Below are 22857 nucleotides of genomic sequence, written 5' to 3' on the forward strand. Positions count from 1 at the left end.
CCTGCACCGCGGGACGTTTTCCTCCCGCACGACTGGGCAGGGCTGACGGCCCTGGCTGGGAACGCAGCTGCTCCCGAAGAGCACAGAGCCCACCGCCACCAGAACTGCGGGGCGCCCTCCCGGGGTCTCCAAGGAGAAGGACTGAAATCCCAGCCGCGCGGTCGTGGTGTCCTCCCGCCGCAAGGCTCCAGCCTCTGCCCTTGTCCTTCGTGGCAGAGATACGGCCACGGCAGGGCCCTTGTCACAGCCCACGGCGGCACAGGCAACACGGGAACCGCGAGCACACGCCACAGGACAAGGCGTGGGGCTCTCACCAGTGGAGAGGTGGCTTCTTGCCACGCAGATCCTGCGGGGGAAGCGCCAGCTGGGAGCAGCCCTGAGCAAACGCGAGGACGCAGCTCTTCCCACACTTTCGGCCGCACCCCGGGGCTCCCTGTCACGGGATTGGAGAGCCAGAGGCTCCCAGCCCTAGAGAAGATGAGACACCGACACGAGAAAAAACATGGGGACGCCAAAGGGCCAGTGGGAGCTCCCTCATGCGGCAGAGCTTCTCTCCATCAGGGGTACACACACAATACTTAGAGGGCTTTGGGCTTGCAGGCATAGGATGCCAGCAGAGGTTTTGCTCTCTGAGCCCCTCCCCACACCTCTCTGGGACCCGGCCTTCCCAGGCCCCCATGCTTGCACCAGTGTTCACATTTTAACTGGACACTAACAAGAGATATGAGAAACATCTTTATTTCTGAAAAAAATGTAAGAAGAAGCCAAGATAAACAGCCCTGTTTCCAGTACAATAAAAAAGCACATTGGTAAATACGACCACAAAGCCCGTCCCCAACCTGTTGAAATGAACCCAGCAGGAACCCGAGGTTTTTCAGCCCTGTGGTTCTCTCCTGTGTGGAAACAGGGCTGAAAGTGCCACCACATGTCCAAAATCCAGGCAGCGACTGGCAGAGTCGGGGCAGGACACAGGGAGCTCTCAGCCCCATCTCACTGCATCCTCGACCTGGATCCTGGAGGGATCTCCCAAGGGAGCACATCCCTGGGTGCTCTGGGCACAGGGAGGCACTGCTAGGCACAGGACATAAGGCATATCCAGGCTGGCAGCAGGACACTGCTCCTGGTGCTGTGATAGCACTATTCCATGGGAGCTGGAGCCACAACAGGGCCCATTCCCAGCTACATGGGCAGTGCTGGCCGGCACTCGAGGTCCAACACAAGGTGATGGACGTGGGGTGCATAGGACTTCACTGCCTCGATGTGCAGGACTCTGGTGTGCCACAGCCGCCCATGCAGCTCCACCAGCAGCCCCTGGATCCGCGTTGCTGTGGTTTCAGCCCACCTCTGCCACTCGGGTCTGATCCTGGCCCCCACTGTCTTGTTCCCAGTGTCCTCCATTGGGCGCTGTGCCTCTGGAGACCCCCACTCAGCTGGCAGGATCGGGGTCGGTGCAGGGGGAGTCTCCACGTTGTGGTGGATGTGGAGAACCCCACCCGTGTCCCTCTTGAGGACACGGCAGGCCACTGGCCAGCCTTCCTCCGAGCTGGGGATCAGCCCCAGGTTCACCCGGTCGGCCGTGTCCCGCAGCTCCAGCTGGGAGGAGAGGGGAGGTGAGGGGATGCCCGGTGCGGATGGGGACCCGCAGCTGGGCAGCGGTGCTCACCTGCCGGCTGTCCCCGTGGTGGATGTGGCACCGATCCTGCACCCCGTTCAGTGCCAGGGCCCGGCGCAGAGCCTCCACAGCGTGGACATTCCACTCACAGGCATGGACAAAGGCGGCTCCCGCATGAACCAGGAATGGTAGCGTGAAATAGCCAATGCCTGCGGGCAGGAGGTGGCAGTGGCTGAGGGCAAGGACCTGCTGGAGACCCATGCTCCTCCCTGGAGGCAGGGTGGGGTACACACTGTCATCCCAGCTCTCCAAAACTGCTTTGCTCTGGGTTGGAACGAGCCCAAACACTCAGTAAATGGAAGTTCACCCCTCCCTCCTCTGCAAAAGCAAAATCTGTCTTGAAAAATGTTTAGAGGAGCTTATTTTACCTTCAGTCTCTGGCCATCAGCTCAAAACCTGCCCTGCTTCCACTCTGTGCAGGAGTGCCCAGACTAACATTTAATTACTCCAGAGCAGTTTTGTGGGTGCCACATCCCTTCAGTGTGGCACAAATTGGAAGCACTAACTTCCCTAAGCACAAAACAGCAGCAAATCTTTCCCCTGGATCCAAATGATTCCCTCAAGCAGCAGTGCTCTGCAGATCCTGAGTGCAAGGTCATCCTAAGTGTCCAAAGGCAGCAGGGACACAGGAGGGACAGAAGTGCCAGGATAGCTGAGGGCTCACAAACAGGGTGGGAGCTCTAAGCCTAAGTATTTTTCATTCCAGGCTGGAAATGACATCTGGATGCCATCTGCATCACTGCTCTCTGCCTGCCCACCCTGCCAAAGCCCTTCTCCATCCCCATTACCTGCATAAAGATCCACCAGGACCTCCCCAGAGCAGGGCAGTGAGGCCACCCGCAGCTTCTCCGTGATGTTTCCCGGTGAGAACATGCACTTGGTCACGTCGAAGGTGTACCTGGAAGACCCCGCCGGGATGGTGAAGGTGGCCCCTTCCCTGTGCCGGCCACATCCTGCACCGTGGCTCCTGCCTACCTGATCCCATTGTCCACGTGCTCCACCCAGCCGTCCTGGCCCAGCAGCAGGGTCACACTGGGGGTCCGCATCCCGTCTGGCAACACCCGTCCTCGCCTGGCTATCCGCCGGGCACCCAAAGCCGAGGCCACCGTCTCCCAGAGCACTGGACCTGGAACAAACCCATCCCAGGAGATTTGGGAAAGGCCAGAAGAGGTTCTGTGGGCAGGATCAGGGCAGGCAGACCCTGCTCCTCCTTACCCAGGCTCTCCCACGGTGCAGCCCTGAAGCTGTCCTCACTCAGTAGCACCAGGTCCCCGTGCCGCTGCCAGGCATGGGGCACATCCTGCTCCAGCTCCTCCGACCAGCTCCCGCCCAGCAGCTGCCGCAGCTCATCCCGCAGCTTCTGGGCAGGTGCCCGTCGCCGGGATGCCCTGGAGGGGACAGGGTCCTGCTGCAGGGATGTGGCACGTGGGGCTGAGACCTCATCGCCCCATGCAGGGCTTGGGGCAAGGAGGCTCTCCTGACCTGGATCCAGACCAGCTCACAGGGCATCTCCAGGGGAAGGCACAGCTGGGAGAGCTTCTCCTCCAGCACAGGCAAGGCCATGCGGCCCCCTGGCACCTGCTGCAGCTGGTAGCGCCTGTCCAGCAGCTGCTTCTCTTCCAAATGCTCCCTGCAAGGCCAAGGCCTGGTCAGGCCCTTCCAGCTCTGCAGACCCTCTTGGTGCGGGACTGGCTCTGTGACCCTCCTCTCAGCCAGTCCCACCATCACCTGCTGGAGCAGCACAGGGCTCCCATTATCCCCTCGCTCCCATTCCCCCCTCGTTCCCATTCCCCTCACCTGAGGCGCTGGGCGAGCCGCCGCTCCGTGGCTAGTGCAGGGATGGGGATGGAGATGTCCTCGGCTTCCATCCTGCCAAGCCCCGGGATGGAGAGACTTCACTGGGTGCCAGGGACATCGGAGCCCTGGCTGCTGCCCGGGGCAGGGTCTGGGGGCACTGGGGACAGGGTGACCGGGGTGGTGGGGTGTCCTGGGGGTGGTGTCCCAGGGAATGGGATGCTCTGGGTTCGGGCAATACGGATGGGACGGAATGGCGTGCCTGGCAATGGGGCACCCCAGGGGATGGGGTGTCTGGGGGGTAGAGTACTCCAGAGGGGGCGTACACTAAGGGTGAGGTGTCCCAGGGGATTAGGAGGATTGGGCACCCTGGGAGTGGGGTGCCCGGGGGTCTGACGGGACAGGGTACCCTGGGATCGGGGCTCTCGGGGATGGGGTGGCCAGGGTGGGATACCCGGGGGGCTGTGCCTCAGGGCCGGTGCCCGGAACTGCACCACCGAGGCCGCGGGGCTGCTCCAGGAGCTGGCACCTCCTGACCGGCTGTGCCAGGAGGGCTCCCCAAGGCCACAGTCGGGGGTCCGGCTCCCGGTCCGGGGGTCGCGGTCCTACCGGGCGTTTCCCGCCGGAGCACTTTCCGAGAGCGCCGCCGCCATGTTTCTGCGGGCGGAGGCGGAAGCGGGGGGTCGGTGTGTGCGCGGACCGGAAGTGGCCGGCGGCGCGATGGCGGGTCTGTCGGTGCGGGACCCCGCCGTGGATCGGTCCCTGCGCTCCGTGTTCGGTGAGAGGGGCCGGACTGAGGGACAGCACAGGGGCAGGGACGGGGAAGGGACGGGGTATCAGGTGGGGTTCCCCCCGCCCCTCACCGTTGGGTCGGTCCCAGCCGCGCTGACCGGCGGCTCCGTCTGTGTCCACAGTGGGGAACATCCCGTACGAGGCCACCGAGGAGCAGCTGAAGGACATTTTCTCGGAGGTTGGGCCCGTGGTCAGCTTTAGGTGAGAGCGGCCGCTGGCCTCCCCTGCGTCCCTCTGCTCCGCCCCAGACCGGGCTCTGGGAACCGCGGAGTCGGGAATCCTTAGCATTGGAAAAGACCTCTAAGGCCATCGAGTCCAACCGTTCCCCCAGCACTGTTACGCTAAACCACGTCCCCAAGTGCCACATCCACACACCTTCTGAGCATCCCCAGGGATGGTGAATCCACCACTTCCCTGGGCAGCCTGTGCCAATGCTTGACAACAAGTGAAGAGCTTTCCCTAATATCCAGTCCAAACCTACCCTGGCACACCTTGAGCAGAGCAGCATCTGCTGGGGGTTGTGAGGCTGTGGCAGGTGTGCTCAAGGGCTGAGGGGCTGTGCTTTGGTCACCTGGAGATGGAGCACATGGCACACAACAGAGGGACATGGTCTGGAGGGGCCACCCTGCTGTGGCAGAGGAGTGCTCAGGCTCTGGGCAGGCTCTGTGCTCCTCAGTCCTGCCCCAGTGTCTCCCAGGGGTGTTTCCCAGGTCCTGAAGAGCTCTCAATTAAGAGCTTGTGAGCTCCAGGAGCATCCAGTCCCATCCTGTGCCCCTATGAGCTGCCTGGTGGAGTCAGAGTTCCCTCACACCAGAGCTTTGGGAACACCCCTCCCAGAAGTCAGGAGACCCTTTGGCTCTGGCTTAGGGATGACTTAACCAGCCTAAGCCTGGCGTCAGTGCCTTCACTGCTCCCAGCACACCTGTAGGGTGTATCCCAGCAGCTCCTCCCTTGCTTTGGGAGCTGTGGGCACTGCTGGGTGCCCACCGTGCCCTCAGCACCGGTGTCCCTCCCCTCCCTGCACAGGCTGGTGTATGACAGGGAGACGGGGAAGCCCAAGGGATATGGGTTCTGTGAGTACCAGGACCAGGAGACGGCGCTGAGCGCCATGAGGAACCTGAACGGGCGCGAGTTCAGCGGGAGGGCCCTGCGCGTCGACAACGCCGCCAGCGAGAAGAACAAGGAGGAGCTCAAGAGTGAGTCTGAACTCTGGGGTGGGCCTGGCCCTGGCAGTGCTGCAGAGCAAGGTGGTGCTCTCCTGTGTGGCTGTGAGAGCTGACTTGTTCTAAGGGGTGTTGTGAGTGGCTCCCCAGAGGGGTGCATGGGCTCAGTGCTGTGTTTTCACTCCAAGGTGACCACAGGATCTTTTAGGTTGGAAAAGATCTCTTAAGATCAAGTCCAGACTTTGACCAAACACTACCTTGTCAACTAAACCACAGCACTAAGTGCCACTTCCAGTCTTTTCCTAAACACCTCCAGGAATAGTGACTCCGCCACCTCCCTGGGCAGCCCATTCCAATGCCTGACCACCCTTTGTGTTAAGAAATTCCTCCTGATGTCTCCCTGTTTTCACTGCCCCCCCTTTCCCCGTAGTGGGGTGGTGCTACCCTCCTCATGACCCTATTACCCACTGTCGATTCATGTTGCCATACAAGGTCACCAACTGTGTTTCAGGCTTGGGCACAGGTGCCCCCATCATAGAGTCACCCTATGGGGACCCTGTGAACCCCGAGGACGCTCCCGAGTCCATCAGCCGGGCGGTGGCCAGCCTGCCCCCCGAGCAGATGTTCGAGCTCATGAAGCAGATGAAGGTGAGTGCAGGAGGGCACAGCTCCCACTGCCACTGCCCCGTCACACCTTGTCAGAGCTCTAACCCGTGCGTGTCTTCTCAGCTGTGTGTCCAGAACAGCCCCCAGGAAGCCAGGAACATGCTGCTGCAGAACCCCCAGCTGGCCTATGCCCTGCTGCAGGCTCAGGTGGTCATGAGGATCGTCGACCCCGAGATCGCGCTGGTTCGTCCCCTGCTGCTCATCCGGGGTCGAGAGCGTGTCAGTGGCAGCCTGTGTGGAGTGGGAGTGGGGAAGAACTTCTTTCTCTTTTTTCTCACCCTAGAAAATCCTGCATCGCCAGACCAGTGTTCCTCCTCTGATCCCAGGTAACCAGCAGCCAGTGCCAGGGCCAGGACCTGGGCCAGGACCAGGGCCTGGGCCAGGGCCCAACACGCAGCTGAACCCACAGAACACTCCGTCGTCCCAGCCACAGCCCATAGTAAGAGCCTGCACGACACATGAGCTGTGCAGGGAAGATGGGCAGTGCCTGCTCCAGCTCTTCCAGCTGGGTGCATACCTGGGTGACCAGACATCCCTGAACTCCAGTGTCTCTCCCGGCAGGGTGGGATGCATGTGAACGGTGCTCCTCCTCTGATGCAGCCACCCATGCAGGGCGGAGTGCCGGCCCCAGGGCAGATGGCAGCCCCTGTGCAGGGCCCGGGACCCGGCCCCATGGCTCCAGGAGGTGAGTTTGGGCCGAGCCACCCCACCTGTGGGCACACAGGTCCTGCAGACACCCCCCTTTGCCTTCCCCCTGACTGGAGGGCTTGGCCCCATGAGAGCACATGTGGTCCCATACAGCACGTTGTGGTTGTGGCTGCTGCCAGGAGCAGGCTGGAATGTTGGATTATCTCTGGGGGGGACCAACACCAAGGAAATAAACCTGCAGATACTCCCCCAGGAGCTGGGAGGGGGAAGGTATTTGAGGCCAAAGGAATGGGTTAGTGGTACAGGGATGGCTGAGGGGAGGTCTGATCTCTGCCTTTCCTCTCCCAGGTGGGCTGCAGCCACAGGTTGGGATGCCGGGCGCAGGGCCTGTCCCCTTGGAGCGTGGACAAGGTAAAACACGTGGTTGGTGCTGTGTGTGGGGTGAGCCTCCCTCCAGCGGGGCCCAGGCTGTGGGTGCTGAGCAGTGCAGCATCCAGAGCCCCTGCCAGCCACCTGCAACCTGTCTGTGCCTGCCCCTGGGGCAGCTCCACAGTGCTGGGCTGTGGTAGCACAAGGCTTAGCCACAAGGCTGTGGTAGCAGCTCTCTGGCTCCCAGGACTCAGCCCGCGCACCGGTTTGCTCCTAGCTCGTTCTGTGCTATGCTGTGCAGTCGTGCCCTGGAAGCCAGGGAGAGCTGCCAAGCCCCGCCGAGCGGGATATGCCTGTGTTTTCGATCTCTGCGAGCCCCTGTCTGTACCTGTGCTTGTGCGGGCAGGCAGAGCTTGCTTTTCTCTGGTCCCTGTCCTGCTCCTTTGCTGCCTGTGTGCTGGGAAGCAGCTGGTGCGGCCACTGCGTCCTCCTCCGCCGTGCCCAGCAGAGGGAGCTGGGCCTCCGCTTTGGCTTGAGGCTTAGCTGGGAATTTCCCGGGGAGCTCGGCTTTCCCTCCGCAGGCACGGTCTGTATGGCCCAACCCCGTAGCCAGATTCCTTATGGTCCACGTATTGCCATGTGCCAGGGCTAGGAAGACCTGAGCGTTCTTGTTCTCCCAGTAGCAAAGCATGCAGGCACCTGACACTCTTGTTGTCTTGACTTGTGTCCTAGGCCTTGTTTCAGGAACGTGGTAAACCTGGTCTGAGATACTTTGGCCTTAGGGGTAGTTGACTCTTGTTTTCTTTGGAGTGGGCAATGTCTTCCTGAGAACAACTTGGTAGTTCTTGGCACCCGAAAGGTTTTGGAGAGCAGAAACTGTGGGCAGGGGCAGAAGTAGGAGCTAGCTGGTTGTGTGTTGTGGGGCCAACGTGACCCCACAGAGTGCCACGTCTTTTGGCAGGTTGTCTTCCTTCCCTGCCTCTCTCCCTGAGCAAGGGAAGGACTGTGCCACGCTGGCTGTGCTGCCTGTGGTGACAGAGGTGGTGTTAATGGAAGAGGTCAATGAAGCCAGATCTGCAGCATCTTCTCTGTAGGTTTTCCTGGGGACTTTAGGAAGTGTGATCTTGCAGGCAGCACTGTCTCCAAGGCTGGATGCATGTGTGCACACACTATTTACGTGTCTGCTCTTTCCCTCTTTTCCTGCTGCTTGCCCAGGGAACCTGCAGCTCTCGCCCGTGGGACCTGCCAGGCCTGCGTCTATCGAACGCGTCCAAGGTATCCCAGCACCCGCCAGCTCCCTCCTCCCGTGGAGCTCATTGTGGAGTGTGCAGAGAGCAGCTTTCACCCTGTTATGCTGAGGCCTGGGGACTGGCATATCCCTCCTTGTAGCCTGGCAGGGTTAAGAGGAGGAGGAGGCAGGATTTCCTTTAAGGCCGCAGGAGAGAACAGTCTAAAGCCATGCATGGAGCCTCCAGTGGAAAAGGAGAGCTTGTTTGGAGAGGGCTTTTGCCTAGGGTCCAGCCTCCTTTGACACTGCACTTCCAGGAGTCTTCCAAGTCTTGCTTTACTCCTGGCCCCACATCAGCAGGGTGTTGATGCCCACACTTGTAGGGATTGCCATGGGAGCACCCACACTTGGTTTGACCCCTGGTGCCATAAGGAGCCTGAGGTAGATCCAGGGAGGAAAAAGAGAGGAATAAAATCAGCAGCCAGGAAAGGGGCTTTGGTGTGCTCCAGCCTTGGGTGTGGGGCTGCCTCCCCAGCAGTGCAGCCGACCCACACCCGGCTCCAGAGCGCCGGGGACGGTCTCGGCACGGCACTGGTCATGCAGATCCTCACGAGCTCTTGTGTGTCTCCCTGGCAGTGCCCATGCCAGACCCGAGGGCCCCTATGCAGCGTGGACCTCTACCTGCTAGTGGCCCGCCGCCCCGAGGCCTTTTGGGAGATGCCCCGAATGACCCTCGCGGAGGGACCCTGCTCTCAGTCACTGGAGAAGTGGAGCCCAGGTGAGGGGAGAGGGAAGGAGAGGAACCCTTGGCACTGTCCCCTGACCAAGGGTGACCTCTCACTGAGGACAGGGATGGCACCAGCCTTCCGGGAGTCACTGCTGCCTGGTCGGAGGCCTGTGTGCTGCCGACTGTGGGGGCCAGCCCGTTTCCCCGGGGACGGGACATCCCCGGGGTGATGGCAGCTGCCCTGTGGCATGGGGCCACCAGCACCTATCCCTGTGTCAGCCTCACCCTCCTCCCCTGCGGCCGGCTTCGGGGGCAATCCCAGTGCTCTGCCCAGACCGTGCCAAGCCAGCGTCTGATTCACACTCTCTCGCTTTCTCTCCTCCTCCTGCTTTGCTCTCCTCGTCTCTCTGCATCAGAGGTTACCTTGGGCCGCCCCACCAGGGAGCCCCTATGCACCATATGCCTGGTCATGACAGCCGTGGCCCCCCCCATGAGATGAGGGGGGGACCCATGGGAGAACCCCGACCACTGATGGGAGAGCCGCGGGGGCCCTTGATGGACGCTCGAGGTGAGAGAGGGGGCATGAAATACTGGGTGGCTTAGAGCATGCAGGCAAGAAGAGTAGAGCCAGCTGCCCTGACCTGAGGAGTAGAAAGGGGGTTTGGGCAGTGAAATGACTGACACCAGGCAAGGAGGGACTGTCCCAGGGTGCAAGGGACTTTCTCCAGGCATGTCCCCTCTGCCCCCAACCCTGCACCTTTTGGGTGCTTGCTATCCCCCAGACAAAGGAGGCACAGGCTCGCTCCCACACTCCCTGCAGCGCTGCTCCCTTCAGCACCTTACCTTGTCTTTCCTCCACAGTTGGAAGAGACCCCCGAGGGCTGGAGCCACGAGGATTGGAGCCGCGTGGGCTGGAGCCCCGGGTGCTGGAGGCGCGAGCGCTGGAGGCACGAGGCCTGGAGCCGCGGGTCCTGGAGCCACGAGTGCTGGAAGCCAGGGCCATGGAGGCCAGGGTCCTGGAGCCCCGGGGCCTGGAGCCTCGAGGGCCTGGTCCCAACCCGCGTGGCCCCATGCCCGGTGGGATACAGGGTCCTGGGCCACTTAACATGGGAGCCAGTGGCCCACAGGGGCCCCGCCAGGTACACACGTCTCTGCTCAGCTGCTTGGGCACCGACGGCATCCTGTAGATTGGGGCTGGGTGGAGGGTGTCACACAGAGCAACACCTCTGGGAAGCATAAGGCCTGGGACACTGGCTCTGGGTCCCATCTCCCCAGGCACTGCCCATCTGCTGGGGACAGGACAAGGCTCAAGCTTCTCTCCACCTCTTCCTGGCGTGCAGGAAGGAGTGCAGGAGTTGGAGGGAGAGGAGAGCACGTAAAACACGTGGTAGCCTGTCTCTCATCATGCTCAGGCATCTTCAGGCTGTCCGAGGGCATCCATCAGATCATCTGCATTACCTTCCTGGAACTGTATGGTTGAGTCCAGAGACCCCTCAGTCCTCACCCCCTCTCTCATTCCCACAGGTTCCTAACATGGCAGGGGCAGGCTTGCAGGGAGGAGGCATTCCTGGGGCAGGAGTCCAAGGAGCTGGTCAGCCTGGAGGCTTTAGCCCTGGACAGAGCCAGGTCACCCCCCAGGATCATGAGAAGGTGAGAGAAGAAAAGGGAAAGGGTGAGATGTCAGGAGCAAAACTTCCTGTGTGCCTTTCTGTGGCAGGGACAGCCCCTCCCTGGCTCTGGTAACCCATGGATTCTCCGGCAAGGCATGTCTCTGACCCCCTTCTCCCCACAGGCAGCACTGATCATGCAGGTCCTGCAGCTGACAGCAGACCAGATTGCCATGCTGCCCCCAGAGCAGCGGCAGAGCATCCTCATTCTGAAGGAGCAGATCCAGAAGTCCACAGGGGCACCCTGACAGGTAATATCCTTAACCTGACCCTCAACCTGTGCCTGTTCTCCTTCTCCTCCAGTAAATCAGAGCTGCCCAGGATGGGGCTCTGTCCTGCTTCTCTCTCCATGCCAGACTCAGTCTCCTCCCCTTCCTTCTGGCAGGCTTGTGGTGGACTGAGGTGATGCTCCATGGCAGCTGCTTCCTGTTGGTACCTGAGCTGATGCTGCGTTTTGGGAGAGGTTGTGTCCCCCTCAACGTTTTTCCCTCCAATTCATCCTTTTTTTTTTTTTCCTCTGTGTATATTTTATGATGTTTGAAATAAAGTGGGAGGAGGGTTTGAATAAAGCCATGTCTCTGGCTGCCTTATTCGGTCTCTCGTGGAGGCCAGAGTGGGACTCTTGGGTTCTGGGTGCAGTCTCGCCTGTCTCCAGTCTTGTCCAAACCACTTGCCATCCTCCCTCCTCCACAGCACCAGGGCAAGAGCTAGTCCTGGAATTTCTTGTTCCATGCTCTTCGCAGGGGTGTAGGGGAAGGGCAGGACAGAGAGCTTGGCTTTCTATCCCTGCTGGCGGAGCAGGAAGGGCACCATATTGGATTGCAGTATGGCTTACCATGCCAGCCAGCTCGGGGAGGGGAGTTTTCCCTCTTTTTTGCATATGCTGGAGCAGGGTATGTGTGAGCTTTGCATCTGCTGCTGGCCTGTGTGCTGGGGTGCCTGGCTCTGGGGGCAGCCCGGCTCTGGGGGTGGCAGGATGGCAGCAAGTCCTTGTAGAGGGGTGTCTACCCTACACCTCAGAGGGTTTGCTATCAACCAGCTGTTTTATTACAGCCCTATAAGAGGTCAGAGCATGGGCTGCTTCACCACAGAGACTCTCATTGCAAAGAAAAGCAAGTTTAATTTAATCTTTTACACAAAGAACTGTTTAAACCTGGAGGAGCATGTTTGGCCCCTGATACCTGTGTCCCATCTGTGTCCTGTGGCTCCTCCCAGCCCACTGGGTGTTCCTGCTGCTTCCCACTGCTCTGGCAGCATCATTGCAGCATGTGTCTCTGGTTTGTCAGTGAAGGGGCCATGCAGAGCTGCCGGCCCACTGGCTCCATGAGGATCCCTTGTACACCAGGACAGGCAGGCAGCAGTCTTTGAACCTGGAATTTCTCATGGAGAAAGGAGTACCTTGCTGTGTCTTGCCTGGCTTCAATGCATGCACAGATGCTTATCCCTGGCCTTTCTCTGGCACAGGAGGTGAGGTGAGACGGGCAACATCCCTGCCCGCTGGGGTTCCAGCCTCACTGCTACTCAGAAGTTCTCCTTGTTGAAGTAGAATTTGACCTTCCTGGGGTCTAGACTGGAGTGCTGGTGACAAGACTTCTGCAGACTCTTTGCCAGGGCCCCCGGTCCACAGAGGAACACACCAACCACTGACCTGCAAACAGCATGGGGATGTCAGTGCCAGGTGGGCGACTCAGGGTAAAGTGATTTCAAAGCTTGTTAGGCTCCCTACTGGGGATAGCACACCTCTCCCAAAGCCACTGCCCAGCCCAGTGCTGAGTGCCAGGGAGGAGAGGGGTGCATCCCCGCTTCAGCATTCTGAATTCTGTGCCCACCTCTCACCTGGGGTGGGCTGCAGCCACTACTTCAAACTCTGCGTTCCACATGGGCCGCCCAAAGATGGTTTTCTGCCTGAGGCCTGTCACCGTGTCCGTAGCGGTGTCAAAGTGAAGTGCCACGTTGTTGGCCTGGGCAGAACAGGGATGGTGAGAACCCCAGACACCACCCCTGAGCCCAGTCCCTCACCGTGGAGGAGTATCCATTGCTGATCCCACCAAACACCATGCCCAGACTTTGTGCCTGAAAGCCGTTGTCGTGCTTGCCCTGCCCAACTCGGCCACTCCGTGTCCCCTCTTGCAGCCACAACAGCCTCTGGTCAACTCACAATGCTGGTGTCCCAGCCAGTGAGGAAGAGGCGGTAGGTGAGGAAGTCCGCCTTGCCCGACTCGGCCATCTTCTGCTCCAGCGAGGCAAGCAGGTCGTTAAACCAGGCAAAGGCTTCTCTGTCCCGGCAGAGCCAGTAGAAGTAGATCTGGGATGTGGGGGGAGAGGGGTTGCTCAAGATGGAGCAGAGACAGACGGGTGGGAGAATGCAATGCCAAGTACTGGGAAGCTCAGCATGGAGAAACCCACAGCTGGTCCCATGGGACACTCTGTACCTTCTTGGTCTTGAGGGTCTGGTCAGCCTGCTGGAACTTGTACCAGATGGATTTCAGGATGGAGGCGAAGGGAGTGACGCCGATTCCCGCTCCCACCAGCATGGCCACCTCATACTGGAACACGTCTTCACTGGCAGTGCCAAATGGACCATCCACCTCGATCCTGGCCAAGGGAGGGCCTGGGTGAGAGGTGTGGCCTCCTCAAATCCCTGTGATGGCCTGTGGGGGCACTCTCCAGCCTACCTGGGGTTCTGTGACTGGAAGGTGTCGATGAGACGCTCTGTCCAGTCACCAGCCACCCGGATGTGAATGGAGAAGAAGTCCTCCTCGGGTGCAGAGGTGAGGGTGAAGGGGTGCCACTCCAGTGGGGAGATGGCGGGGCAGTTGACGAAGATGTATTGCCCCACCTCCATGCGGAAGCCCTTCTTCTGCATTTGCAGCTCCAGCACACGGGCAGGGTGCATGACCACCTGGGGGCACGGACAGGGCTCAGCACCCAGCCTGGCTCCTGTCTCTGGGAAGGGGGCTGTGGCCACCACCCCTGCCCACCTCCGCACAGCCACCACAGCGAGAAGCTGCAGCACCAGTGACTCCAAGGAAAGGAGCTGGGGTAGGAACAGGCTCCTGCACCACCCACCTTCTTGACAACCACCTTCTGCTGCGCACGCCAGACCCGGAGGATCCGCTCAAAGACATAGAGGATGATGGGGGCCAGAACCCACTTCCAGGACTGTGGAGACAGAGGAGGGCAAAGGGTTGGGGAGGACCAGGGCTGGAGCCTCCTATGGGGAGGGCTTCTCCCCTCACACCCATTCCAATGCTGCCCTACCTCAGCAGGGATGCTCCCAAACGCAGGGTCTTTGCAGCAGTGGTGGGTGCAGTTCTGGTCCCTCTGCATAAGGTACTGGGCACAGCGATGGGGGTCCACCTCTGCCATGCTCTGCTCTGTCTGCCCACGCACCAGCCCGCTGTAGGGAGGTAAGGGGTGAGCCCGAGGGCCGGCTCCTGCCTCCCAGCCAGGGCTGAGCTGTGCTGCATGAGGCCAGCTGGGCTAGTCCACCATGGGAACGGCAGTTCACAACCCCACTGGACTCTGCCTGGGGTGCCCCACAGGGGATTTGTAGCCACTGCCCCTCAATATCCTGCCTTGGGGAGTGGTGAGGAGTCTTACGCAATGCCGTGGATGACAAGGCCAGCGAAGTAGACGAGGAAGAGGTGGTGTGTGTACCAGAAGACCTCGAAGTAGTTCCTGCGGATGAACTCGGTGGAGGATGTGACCATGAGGATGAGCGCCAGTGTGATGATGACCCCCGTCAGCCCCGGGATGGTCGTAAAAGCTACGTACTCAACGGTCTGCAGGAGAGGCAGGATGGGTTAGGGGGGCAGGGGACAGGTGGTGGCAGGGGGCTGGATGCCAAGGCTGCGCTCACCGTCTCGTTAGAGTGGATGGGGTTCAGCCACTTGTTGTCCTGCAGGTGCATCTTAGAGAGGATGGCGGGGAGGCTGCCATCAGTGGCTTGTTGGCTCTGGTTGTAGCGCTCCAGGTTGAAGAGGTGGGCAATGGTGTGCACGGCTGGACAGGGGACAGACAGTCACCCACATGGCCATCCCCTTGTCCCCCCATACCCCAGCCCAGTGCTGGTGATACCTGTGAGCAGGGCCAGGGCATAGCCCACCAGCTTGTGGAAGGTGAGGTTGTGGTCCAGCTGCTTCCGCAGCGTCCGCCTGCAGCACTGCAGGGAGAGGCAGTGGTGTCAGGATGGGGACAGGGACAGGGATGGGGACAGCTATGCTGGCCATGCCACTGCAGGGCACTCACCAAGCAGGTCCCACGGAGGAAGGAGAGGAGGTTGCGGCAGACGGGCAGCAGGATCAGCATGCTGTTGAAGTTGAGGCACTTGGCTGATGCTCGAGCCCACGCCAAGGCAGACTGGGGAGAAGAGAGGGGTGAGCACCTCCCTTGGTGCTGTAACTGGGACTGGGTTAGGATGGGGCCAAGTGATGCTGAGCCGGGACTGAGTGATGCTGGCCTGGGGACTGGGAAGGAGCAATGCTGGACTGGGATGGAGACTTGGAAGGGGGAGACTGAGCTGGACTGGGAGGGGGTGGTGCTGTACTGGGCTGGGATGTTGTTGGGCTGGGACCAGACAGGGATCAAGACAGGGACCAACAAGGAGCAATACTGGGCTGGGGAGTGGGACAGAATGGTGGTGGGCTGGAAGAGGACAGAATAAGGAAGGGGCATGGGATGTTGCAGCCCCACCCCACTGCAGGAGGGCTCCAGGATGCACATGTGCCTGGGTAGGAAGGGTGCTGTTGGAGAGCACCTTACCCCGAGGATGGCCCTGGTGTAGAAATATCGGTCATCTTGGTCAAAGAACAGAAAGTAGTAAGTGAAGAGGAAGATATTGATGCCCAGCCAGGCTGCCTGTGGGGAAAAGTCACAGCATCATGAAGGGCCCTGGCCTTGGGAACCCCTCACCCTGCAGCAGTCAGGTGCAGGCACAACCAGAGGGTGTCAGGACAGCACATCCCCTCCTGTTTCCTTATGAGCTGCAGCATCACGCACAGGGCCAGGACACAGGGCCAAGGGTGGGCAGAGGTGTGGAAGTCCTGCGAAATTACTGTCTTGTCACCCACAGCCCTGTGCTTTACCCATGCATGAGGAAGGAGGAAAGGCAGGAGCAGGCAACACCTGTGTAACGGGAAGGCAGGTCCGGAGGTTGGTCGGGGCTGCACAGGGAAGACTCTGGGAGGAGGAAGTTTTACAGGGAGCTGGCTCACCCAGCCTCACCATCCCCTGCCTAACCCCACTGCACTCCACACTGGCCCCTCTCACAGCCATTGACTTTTTGCAGAGCTCCCTAAAAAAACACTCTGCCTTCTATTTGTTTTTGGTTTTTTGGTTTGTTTGGGGTTTTTTTTAAGGTAACTTAAGTTAGTCCAACTTCCTGTAAACTCCCACTTCCCCATGTATTCATAGCTCCCCATACAGTGCTGACCAGTCGATGGGTGCTGGCCAGGCACGCTCTGTTATACCAGTGATGCCACAGCACAGCACTGGCAGATGGTCCCTATGGACCATCTCCATCTCCTCACCCTGGCGTGAGCTCTCACAGGATTCTCTGCTCTCATGGGGGGAGAAGAGCCGTGCGGGAGGCTCCCAGCCAAAGTGGGCAAACCAGGAGCATTTTTAAGTTTTCCAGGACCTCCCTTTCCTCTGAGTTGCATTTCCCTTAAGACTTCAGTTTTCCAAACCCTCATCCTTCCCCTGGCTGGCGGGGTACGCAGGTTGGTTGAGCAGAAGGGACGCTTGTCTCTTCCCAGAGCCCAGCCCCGGGACAGCCCGTCAGCCCCCATCTCTCCCACAGGTGCCCCAGGGCCCGTAGTCCCCACAGCCCCCCGCATTGCCCTACCCCTGTGAGCCCCCCAGCCCACACACTCACGAGGACGGCGGCCGAGAACCAGTGGTTGACCAGCCAGTTGCCCATGGTGCGATGTCCCTGCTCCTGCCGCTGCCTGCCCGTGCCTGCCGCTGCCTGCCCGATGTTTTATGGAGGGAGCAGGCGGTGCGGCAGTCCCGGGTGCGGGAACTGCACCGCGGGGACTTTCCCCTGAGAAGCCTTCGAGGAAATGCCGGTAGTTTCAAAGGCCACCTTCCGGGAAGGCAGGGCTGACCGCATTGGCCAGCCCCAAACCAGCCCCCTGTGCCGGCCGGGGATGGTCCCCAGCTGAGGGTCCCCTTGGCACACACGACTGGGTGCGGGAGGGCATCAGGCTGCTCCTCTTGGGGTTTTGCAATCTTTGAGGACAAAAATGGGCTTCTTTTAAGGTAGGAATTTCCTGGTGGGAAGAAGTTGCGGAGGATCCATCCTGTGACCGGTTCAACCAATGTGCTGTTTCCTGACCTCCCTCCACTGCCTCTGTTTTACAGAAAAACCGCCAAAGGAGGAGAAGTATCCTGAGGACACTGTGCCAGTGCCAGAGTCTGTCCCAGGGATCCATTACAGGGCAGGTGAGTTAAAACTGAGCACCAGCAGTGCTGCACCTCTGTGAGCACGAGGGGGGATGAGCGTCCTCATTCTTGCACCCAGACTGACCTGACCCTATAAATGGGTACTGGGGGAGGAGTGGGGTTACACTCCTAGTTTGGGGCCAGGATGCCTGGGTCCCATCAGCATACCTGCTGTTTTGCCAGCCACCTTTCCCCTCTTGCCTGCCCTCCACCGGAGGCCCCAAGCTCTGCAGTGCCCAGCACTCCAGCTGGGAACAGCAGTCAGTTCTGAGGCCCTGAGCCTGGAGGAACAGGTTGGACAGGATTGCTCTTTGCTGGCATGCTGGTTTCTCCTGGCCCCCAGCCATGGCCACGCTGACGGAAGCGCAGGATGAGGCCAGCCCCCATCTCACCGTGCTCCTGAATCTTACCAGCTCCACTGAGGGTTTTTCCCCCCCATCCCCATATGCCCCGCCGGGGCAGCCCCGTTTCAGTGCCCATGAACATGAGGGTTATGTGGACAGCAGGTGTGTGCACGCATGCCAGCCCTGGTGGGACAGTCCCCACCCTCTGTGTGAGTCACTGCCAGCACCCAGACACGCAGCCACAGCAAAGTTTCTTTACTGCTTAAAACAGTCCCAATGGCACCCACGGCCCAAGGTCACAGTATGCATCCTAGCAGCAGCTGGGGGTGTAGGGGCACCCCATGGGCTGTGCACTGCACAGCAGCCAGCTTGCAGGTGGTTTGGGCACCCCACAAGTCCTTGAATCGTAGAATCACAGAATAGTTTGGATTGGAAGGGACCTCTAAAGTCCAATTCCCCTGCCATCGGCAGGGATATCTTTACCTAGACCAGGCTGCTCAGAGCCTGACCATCCAACCTGGTCTTGAATATGTTCAGGAATGAGATGTCCACCATCTCTCTGGGCAACCTGTGCCAGTGCCTCACCACTCTCATTGTAAAAAACTCCTTTCTTGTATCAAATCCAAATCAACCCTCCTTCATGTTCATATGTATGGTCCTGGGCAGGTGAGCACATTCCTGTCCCCCTGCCACTGTGAAGACACACTGGGACTGGCTGCCACTGCAGAACCAGGCAGTGCCTGGCTCATGCTGCGAGCATCCTCTGACTGCTGGTGCAGCCCAGTGCTGCCCATCCCCATGCCTGCAGTCAGCTGGAAGAGATGGGTGCTAGCTGTGCCTCAGACAATGCTGTGCCTCAGACAATGCTGTGCCTCACACCGGGCTCAAAGGGTGCCTCAAGACACAGTGGGGTCCCTGGTGGGTGCCGGTGGCAGCAGACACAGTGCAGGAAGTCGGCGACGTTGTGCCGGAAGAGCTGGCGGCAGGGGTGCAGGTACTGGAAGAAGAGGAGCATGAAGTAGATGCCCAGGCAGTAGCCAAGGAGCAGCTGCACTACCAGCAGTGGGGTGCAGACGTTCTCATAGACGTCTGTTTTGAAGAAGTACCAGAGGATGACGAGGGCCGTGTTCTCGGCCAGCCGGGCCACGTAGTACACGGCCAGGCGGCCCCAGTTCTGCGACTTGTCAATGAGGTCCCGGTCGGCCAGTTTGAGCTGCACGGCCGACCAGCAGAACATGTTGATGCTGGCATAGAGGAGGGTGAAGGCGCAAAGCACCACCACTGTGCCTACATGGCTGAAGTTCTTCTCGATGTTGTCGGGCAGGCGGGTGCCGCTGCGCCAGAACTGCACCCAGGGTAAGAAGAAGACCACCAGCAGGTTGGCCAGGGCAATGGGGATGATCCAGTGCTTGAAGACGGTGCTGAAGAGCACAAGGACGGCCACGCGGGTGGAGATCTCCAGGCTGCGCCACAGCACAATGCAGAGGAAGGCCAGTGGCCGCAGCTGGACCTTGTAGTCATCGTACTTGACCTGGATGGCCAGGATGTTGCAGACGAGCGCTCCGTAGGTGACCGACACCAGGCAAATGGCCATGAGGACGGCTGCAGAGGGAGAGAGCAGGGGAGTCAGGCAGCACCAGGGACTGCACTGTGTGTCCAGCCTCTCTGCTGCCTGAGGTGCAAAGCCTGGGGTGCCAGCTCCATGTGGGAAACATAGGGTGCCAATCCTGGGTGAGAAGTGCAGGGTGCCAAACCCTGGGGCTCACAGCAGGAGGCTCAGTGTGAGCACTGCTGGGACAGCTCACAGCTGGTGGTGACAGTCCCCATGATGAGATGACTTCGAGGGGAGCTGCTGGAAGCAGGAGGTTCTGCCTGGCTTGGTAGCATGCAGAAGAGGGAGTTAAAAGCTTGCTCTGGCACATCCACCCCCAAGCACATAAACATTCTGGGAGCTCACGAGGGAGCCTGGGAGTGGAAGTGCTAGGCTAGGAGCTCCAGCTGTTGGGAAAGGTAGAGAAATAGATCCAGTGGAAGGACTGTAGGGAACCCAGAGGCTGTAGCTAGACAGAAAAAAACTAATGGAGACTGGAGCAGGCTGGAGCAGGCACCTGCCATTTTTATGGGACAGGGCACTGAGGGGATGGCATGGCTCTATAAGGCAGATACCCACAAGCATCGGGTCTGGGAGCAGAGCCTGGCACCTCAGTCATGGCCAACTCTTCCCACTGTCTTCATCCCCACTGCAAGCCGAAAAGCAGAGAGCTGATGAGTGCCCAACCTCTGTGGGTTGCGTTCCACATTTAGGGGAGTCCAGTGGCAGTTGTGATCCCAGAAACAACTGCTTGGATTGCTTGGATGCCACATTGGCACACACAGCTAAGGAGCTGGCACTGTGCCCTGGTGGGGTTCCTAGGGAGCCCACATGCCAGGCACCCTTACCTCGGGCAACAGGGACGTACTTCTCCAAGACACTGATGTAGAGCTGGACGGTGAGCTGCGGGGTGGAGCCCAGGAAGGCCTGGATGACAGCCATGCGTTTGAAAGCGTTGCGGTGCGTGGCCAGCCGGCGCTCCGAGTGTCCCACCTCCTGCTCCATCTCCACCTCGTAGCCTTTCCGCAGCCAGCGCTTGCGGGTGATGGTGACGTAGGGCTCCTCCTTCTTCCCTGACTTGCAGTACACCAGCAGGGCCTCCATGCACCTGTGGAGACATAGGAGCTGTCACCCCACCAGCTGCCACCCTGCCAGCCCCCCTGCTGGCCCCCAGCCCCACTCCTGGCACGTCTAGCAGACTCTTTCCTGGTGCTGGCCAGCCTGTCCTCCTGCTGAGTGCAGCCCAACTGATTTGGGCAACTGTCCAGCAGTGCTGTGGGCGGTTCCTGGCCCTGGGATGGCAAGATGATGGCAGAGTCACACCAGGATCATGAAGGTGCCTCGTGGCTGCTTCTCTGCTCCAGCACTCTGGATGAATCATATGAGGCAGAGGAGCAACAGTTGCCCCAGCAAGGGCAACTCGTGAGGTGAAAGAGCTGCTGCAAGAGGTGCAGCATTCAGGGTACAGAAACAGTGGCTCTGCTGGGAGCTACAGCTACAGGAAGGTGTTAATCACCTTTGGGCTCTGTTTTCCCAACTGGTAAAAACCTCTTCCTCTAAGCAGAGGGAAGAGAAACTCTGATATTGTCTTTGATCTCTGCTCTTAAGCAGAAGAAGGCTTCCACGCTTCCTTCTTGGTGGGGACAGCAGGAAGAGGAGCGCAGGGTGAAGCTGTGTGTGACATGGGCAGATAAGACAGCGCTTCCGCAGGCCCTTTTCCGCGGGGCATCCTCACGTGTGGGTGGGGATGCGACTTTCTCCTGTGCTGCTCCTCACTGCGAGGGCGGGGGATCCCCAGCCCCTCCACACACAGCCATGGGGTGGATGTGCATGGCAAGAGGTAATCAGCAGAGGAGGATTCATCTGACAGGTTTGGCTCATGCCTGGGGACTAGCAAGCCCTGGGACCAACAGGATATCATTATTTATGAGTGCTCATTAGGGCAGCAGAAATTTATCTGCATCAGACCCAAACGGAATGAGGTTTTTGGATAAATTCTCTCGGCAGATCAGGCCAGTGCACATGGCTCATTGCAAACTTGAATGGGAAAACGGTTTCATCCCAAAGGTCCAACTTCAAGTGCAGTCCCAGCTGGCTCCTAGTGCCCTGCCAGACCTTCTCAGCAGGCTGGGTTCCATCTCCGGCCTGAGCAGACGGCTGAGGCAGTCTAACCCGGGCAGCTCCAGCTGGCTCTTGCAAGCAGCCAAGCTCCACCATAACCATCTCAGACAGCCTTGGTCAGTGTGGTGAGACCCATGACACCACCATGGGCCACCGTGGGCTGGCAGCACTGAGGTGAGGCCCCCCAGCAACCTCTGAAGATTGGATGTGGTGACGAGGACACTTCCAGCACTCTGCTTGTTTCCGGTGATGGAGGAAATGGGGTGCAGGCCACCGTATTTTCACAGTTCTGTGGGCCCCAAAGAGTGGCTCCTGGCCCACCCTTGGAGATGGCAGCTTGCCTTGCCTCCTGCTGTGCATTCTCACTGAGAAGGGTGGCCAGGGTGACAGCAGCCCAGGAAGTACTGCAGCATTCCCAAGGAATGAGAGATCAGCACATCTCCAACTTGTGCAATATCCACCCCCTCACTGCCGTCTTCCCAACATGGTCCAGTGGCTCACCAGTTCCCATGCCAGCCCCAATCCTGTACCCAGCTGCTCTCCTCCATGCCCCATAATCCCAGCTGTTCCAGGTCTGGGGACCTTCTTTGAGGGTGCTCCTATTCACCCTCGAGCACCCCGTCAGGATTCCCATCTGTGCTCCCAGCAAGGAGATGGCAAACCCCAGACGCTGGGAGAGCCTCTGGTGGCAGCCAGGACTCTGCGAAGTGCCTTTCCAGCAGCTGGCATGCAACAGGCTGGCAGAGCCACGTCCTGCCCGGAGAGGGGTCCAGCAGGCAGGAGCGCCCGTTGCACCACTAGGGAGGGAGGGGCGAGCAGGAGACACCCTGGAGCCGGGAGCAGCAGCAGCTCCGGGGAGGAGGGACGAGGAGCCGGCAGGAGCAGCTCCGGGCACACCGGACATATGGCTGCTGACAGGCGGTCCCCGGGGCGCCCGTCCTGCCCGGCACCGGTTCCCGCTCTCATCCGGTGTCCGCGGACGTGCCGGGGGTCTCCGTGTACCTGCCAGAGGTCCGCACATCCGTGCGGGGGGTCCCCGCGCCCCCGGCTGTGCTCACCTGATAACGGGGCCAAGCTGGAGCAGGTGCATGAGCAGAACGAGGGGCCGGTCGCGGCTGAGGTCGCGGTGCACGAAGGTGAGGGTGAGTTGCACCAGGACGGAGGGGCAGAGCATGAAGAAGATGGTGAGCGCCAGCCAGAAGCGGTCGTCGGAGTGGCTGTAGGAGAGGCAGAGCACGGTGGCCGCCGCCCCCTCCCCGCAGAACAGCGCCGTCGAGAAGACGATGCTGAGCGGCAGCTTCGCCCGCGACGGGGCGGCGGCGGGCGGGCGGTCCCCACTCGGGCTGTCCATCGCGGCCCCGGCCCGGCCCGGCCCGGCCCGGGCGCTCAGCCCCGCCGCGGCGCCATCCCGGGCTGCAGCGGAGAGAAGAGCGGCGCTGCGGGGCGGAACGGGGCGGGGCTCCCCCGCCGCACCGAGCCCCGACGGGCGGCACCTCACCGGCAGCGCTCCGGGACCGCCCCGACGGGCCCCGACCCTCCAGCTCGGGGTCCCCCCTCCAGGTATCCCAGCCCCACCCTGCCCGCCAGCCTCCTGCGCTGGGGCCCCCTGCAACTGCTGTACCCTGATC

The 22857-nt window shown here is 60.3% G+C and overlaps 4 protein-coding genes across 10 annotated transcripts; 1 reads left to right on the forward strand and 3 right to left on the reverse strand.

Moving 5' to 3' along the window:
- Positions 1 to 730: 730 nt before the first annotated feature.
- On the reverse strand, positions 731 to 4127 carry TRMT12 (tRNA methyltransferase 12 homolog). 4 transcript variants are annotated; one of them, XM_027645429.1, is made up of 8 exons: positions 4076 to 4127; positions 3470 to 3541; positions 3155 to 3302; positions 2888 to 3077; positions 2648 to 2798; positions 2461 to 2570; positions 1664 to 1821; positions 731 to 1593 (listed from the first exon to the last, which is right to left on the reverse strand). In XM_027645429.1, the coding sequence occupies exons 1-8, from the start codon at positions 4117 to 4119 to the stop codon at positions 1180 to 1182; spliced, it is 1287 nt and encodes a 428-aa protein (XP_027501230.1). In that variant the 5' UTR covers positions 4120 to 4127; the 3' UTR covers positions 731 to 1179. The 4 variants fall into 4 exon arrangements, with proteins under 4 accessions (XP_027501230.1, XP_027501229.1, XP_027501231.1 ...); XM_027645428.1 differs by having other exon boundaries at positions 2888 to 3080; XM_027645430.1 differs by having other exon boundaries at positions 2888 to 3080; positions 3470 to 3626; positions 4076 to 4091.
- On the forward strand, positions 4125 to 11295 carry CSTF2 (cleavage stimulation factor subunit 2). Of its 3 annotated transcripts, XM_027645425.1 has the most exons (15): positions 4125 to 4244; positions 4381 to 4459; positions 5285 to 5454; positions 5933 to 6069; positions 6151 to 6270; positions 6371 to 6526; positions 6649 to 6772; positions 7084 to 7146; positions 8320 to 8379; positions 8969 to 9110; positions 9476 to 9627; positions 9921 to 10198; positions 10584 to 10709; positions 10852 to 10977; positions 11112 to 11295. In XM_027645425.1, exons 1-14 carry the CDS (start codon positions 4187 to 4189, stop codon positions 10972 to 10974), a joined length of 1788 nt encoding a protein of 595 aa, XP_027501226.1. In that variant the 5' UTR covers positions 4125 to 4186; the 3' UTR covers positions 10975 to 10977; positions 11112 to 11295. The 3 variants fall into 3 exon arrangements, with proteins under 3 accessions (XP_027501226.1, XP_027501227.1, XP_027501228.1); XM_027645426.1 differs by lacking the exon at positions 8320 to 8379; XM_027645427.1 differs by lacking the exons at positions 8320 to 8379; positions 8969 to 9110; positions 9476 to 9627.
- A 552-nt stretch (positions 11296 to 11847) lies between these two features.
- Positions 11848 to 16864, reverse strand: NOX1 (NADPH oxidase 1). 2 transcript variants are annotated; one of them, XM_027645353.1, is made up of 13 exons: positions 16605 to 16864; positions 15491 to 15586; positions 14978 to 15088; positions 14807 to 14891; positions 14589 to 14731; positions 14387 to 14511; positions 13988 to 14126; positions 13796 to 13888; positions 13402 to 13628; positions 13159 to 13321; positions 12885 to 13031; positions 12563 to 12687; positions 11848 to 12374 (listed from the first exon to the last, which is right to left on the reverse strand). In XM_027645353.1, the coding sequence occupies exons 1-13, from the start codon at positions 16647 to 16649 to the stop codon at positions 12248 to 12250; spliced, it is 1626 nt and encodes a 541-aa protein (XP_027501154.1). In that variant the 5' UTR covers positions 16650 to 16864; the 3' UTR covers positions 11848 to 12247. The 2 variants fall into 2 exon arrangements, with proteins under 2 accessions (XP_027501154.1, XP_027501153.1); XM_027645352.1 differs by having other exon boundaries at positions 14330 to 14511.
- Positions 16865 to 17753: 889 nt separating this feature from the next.
- XKRX (XK related X-linked) lies at positions 17754 to 22586 on the reverse strand. Its single transcript, XM_027645467.1, has 3 exons — positions 22288 to 22586; positions 19957 to 20216; positions 17754 to 19119 (listed from the first exon to the last, which is right to left on the reverse strand). Exons 1-3 carry the CDS (start codon positions 22578 to 22580, stop codon positions 18374 to 18376), a joined length of 1299 nt encoding a protein of 432 aa, XP_027501268.1. The 5' UTR covers positions 22581 to 22586; the 3' UTR covers positions 17754 to 18373.
- Positions 22587 to 22857: the final 271 nt, after the last annotated feature.

The sequence above is a fragment of the Corapipo altera genome, unplaced genomic scaffold, assembly GCF_003945725.1.
Source record: "Corapipo altera isolate COAL_440 unplaced genomic scaffold, ASM394572v1 65, whole genome shotgun sequence".
NCBI lineage: Eukaryota > Metazoa > Chordata > Aves > Passeriformes > Pipridae > Corapipo > Corapipo altera.

What these genes read in the sequence shown, in the direction of transcription:
- CSTF2 (XM_027645425.1), top strand. Translation starts at nt 4,187, where the DNA reads ATGGCGGGTCTGTCGGTGCGGGACCCCGCCGTGGATCGGTCCCTGCGC. An exon ending in CGGCCCCATGGCTCCAGGAG is followed by an intron (nt 6,773 to 7,083) that starts GTGAGTTTGGGC and finishes TTCCTCTCCCAG; the next exon opens with GTGGGCTGCAGCCACAGGTT. An exon ending in GTCTATCGAACGCGTCCAAG is followed by an intron (nt 8,380 to 8,968) that starts GTATCCCAGCAC and finishes TCTCCCTGGCAG; the next exon opens with TGCCCATGCCAGACCCGAGG.
- NOX1 (XM_027645352.1), bottom strand. Translation starts at nt 16,649, where the DNA reads ATGGGCAACTGGCTGGTCAACCACTGGTTCTCGGCCGCCGTCCTC. An exon ending in CTGGCTGGGACACCAGCATT is followed by an intron (nt 12,688 to 12,884) that starts GTGAGTTGACCA and finishes TGTTCTGCCCAG; the next exon opens with GCCAACAACGTGGCACTTCA. An exon ending in GTGGCTGCAGCCCACCCCAG is followed by an intron (nt 12,375 to 12,562) that starts GTGAGAGGTGGG and finishes TGCTGTTTGCAG; the next exon opens with GTCAGTGGTTGGTGTGTTCC.
- TRMT12 (XM_027645428.1), bottom strand. Translation starts at nt 4,119, where the DNA reads ATGGCGGCGGCGCTCTCGGAAAGTGCTCCGGCGGGAAACGCCCG. An exon ending in GTGAGCTGGTCTGGATCCAG is followed by an intron (nt 3,081 to 3,154) that starts GTCAGGAGAGCC and finishes ACATCCCTGCAG; the next exon opens with CAGGACCCTGTCCCCTCCAG. An exon ending in CACGTGGACAATGGGATCAG is followed by an intron (nt 2,571 to 2,647) that starts GTAGGCAGGAGC and finishes GGGGTCTTCCAG; the next exon opens with GTACACCTTCGACGTGACCA.
- XKRX (XM_027645467.1), bottom strand. Translation starts at nt 22,580, where the DNA reads ATGGACAGCCCGAGTGGGGACCGCCCGCCCGCCGCCGCCCCGTCGCGG. An exon ending in CAGCTTGGCCCCGTTATCAG is followed by an intron (nt 20,217 to 22,287) that starts GTGAGCACAGCC and finishes ATGTCTCCACAG; the next exon opens with GTGCATGGAGGCCCTGCTGG. An exon ending in GTACGTCCCTGTTGCCCGAG is followed by an intron (nt 19,120 to 19,956) that starts GTAAGGGTGCCT and finishes CTCCCTCTGCAG; the next exon opens with CCGTCCTCATGGCCATTTGC.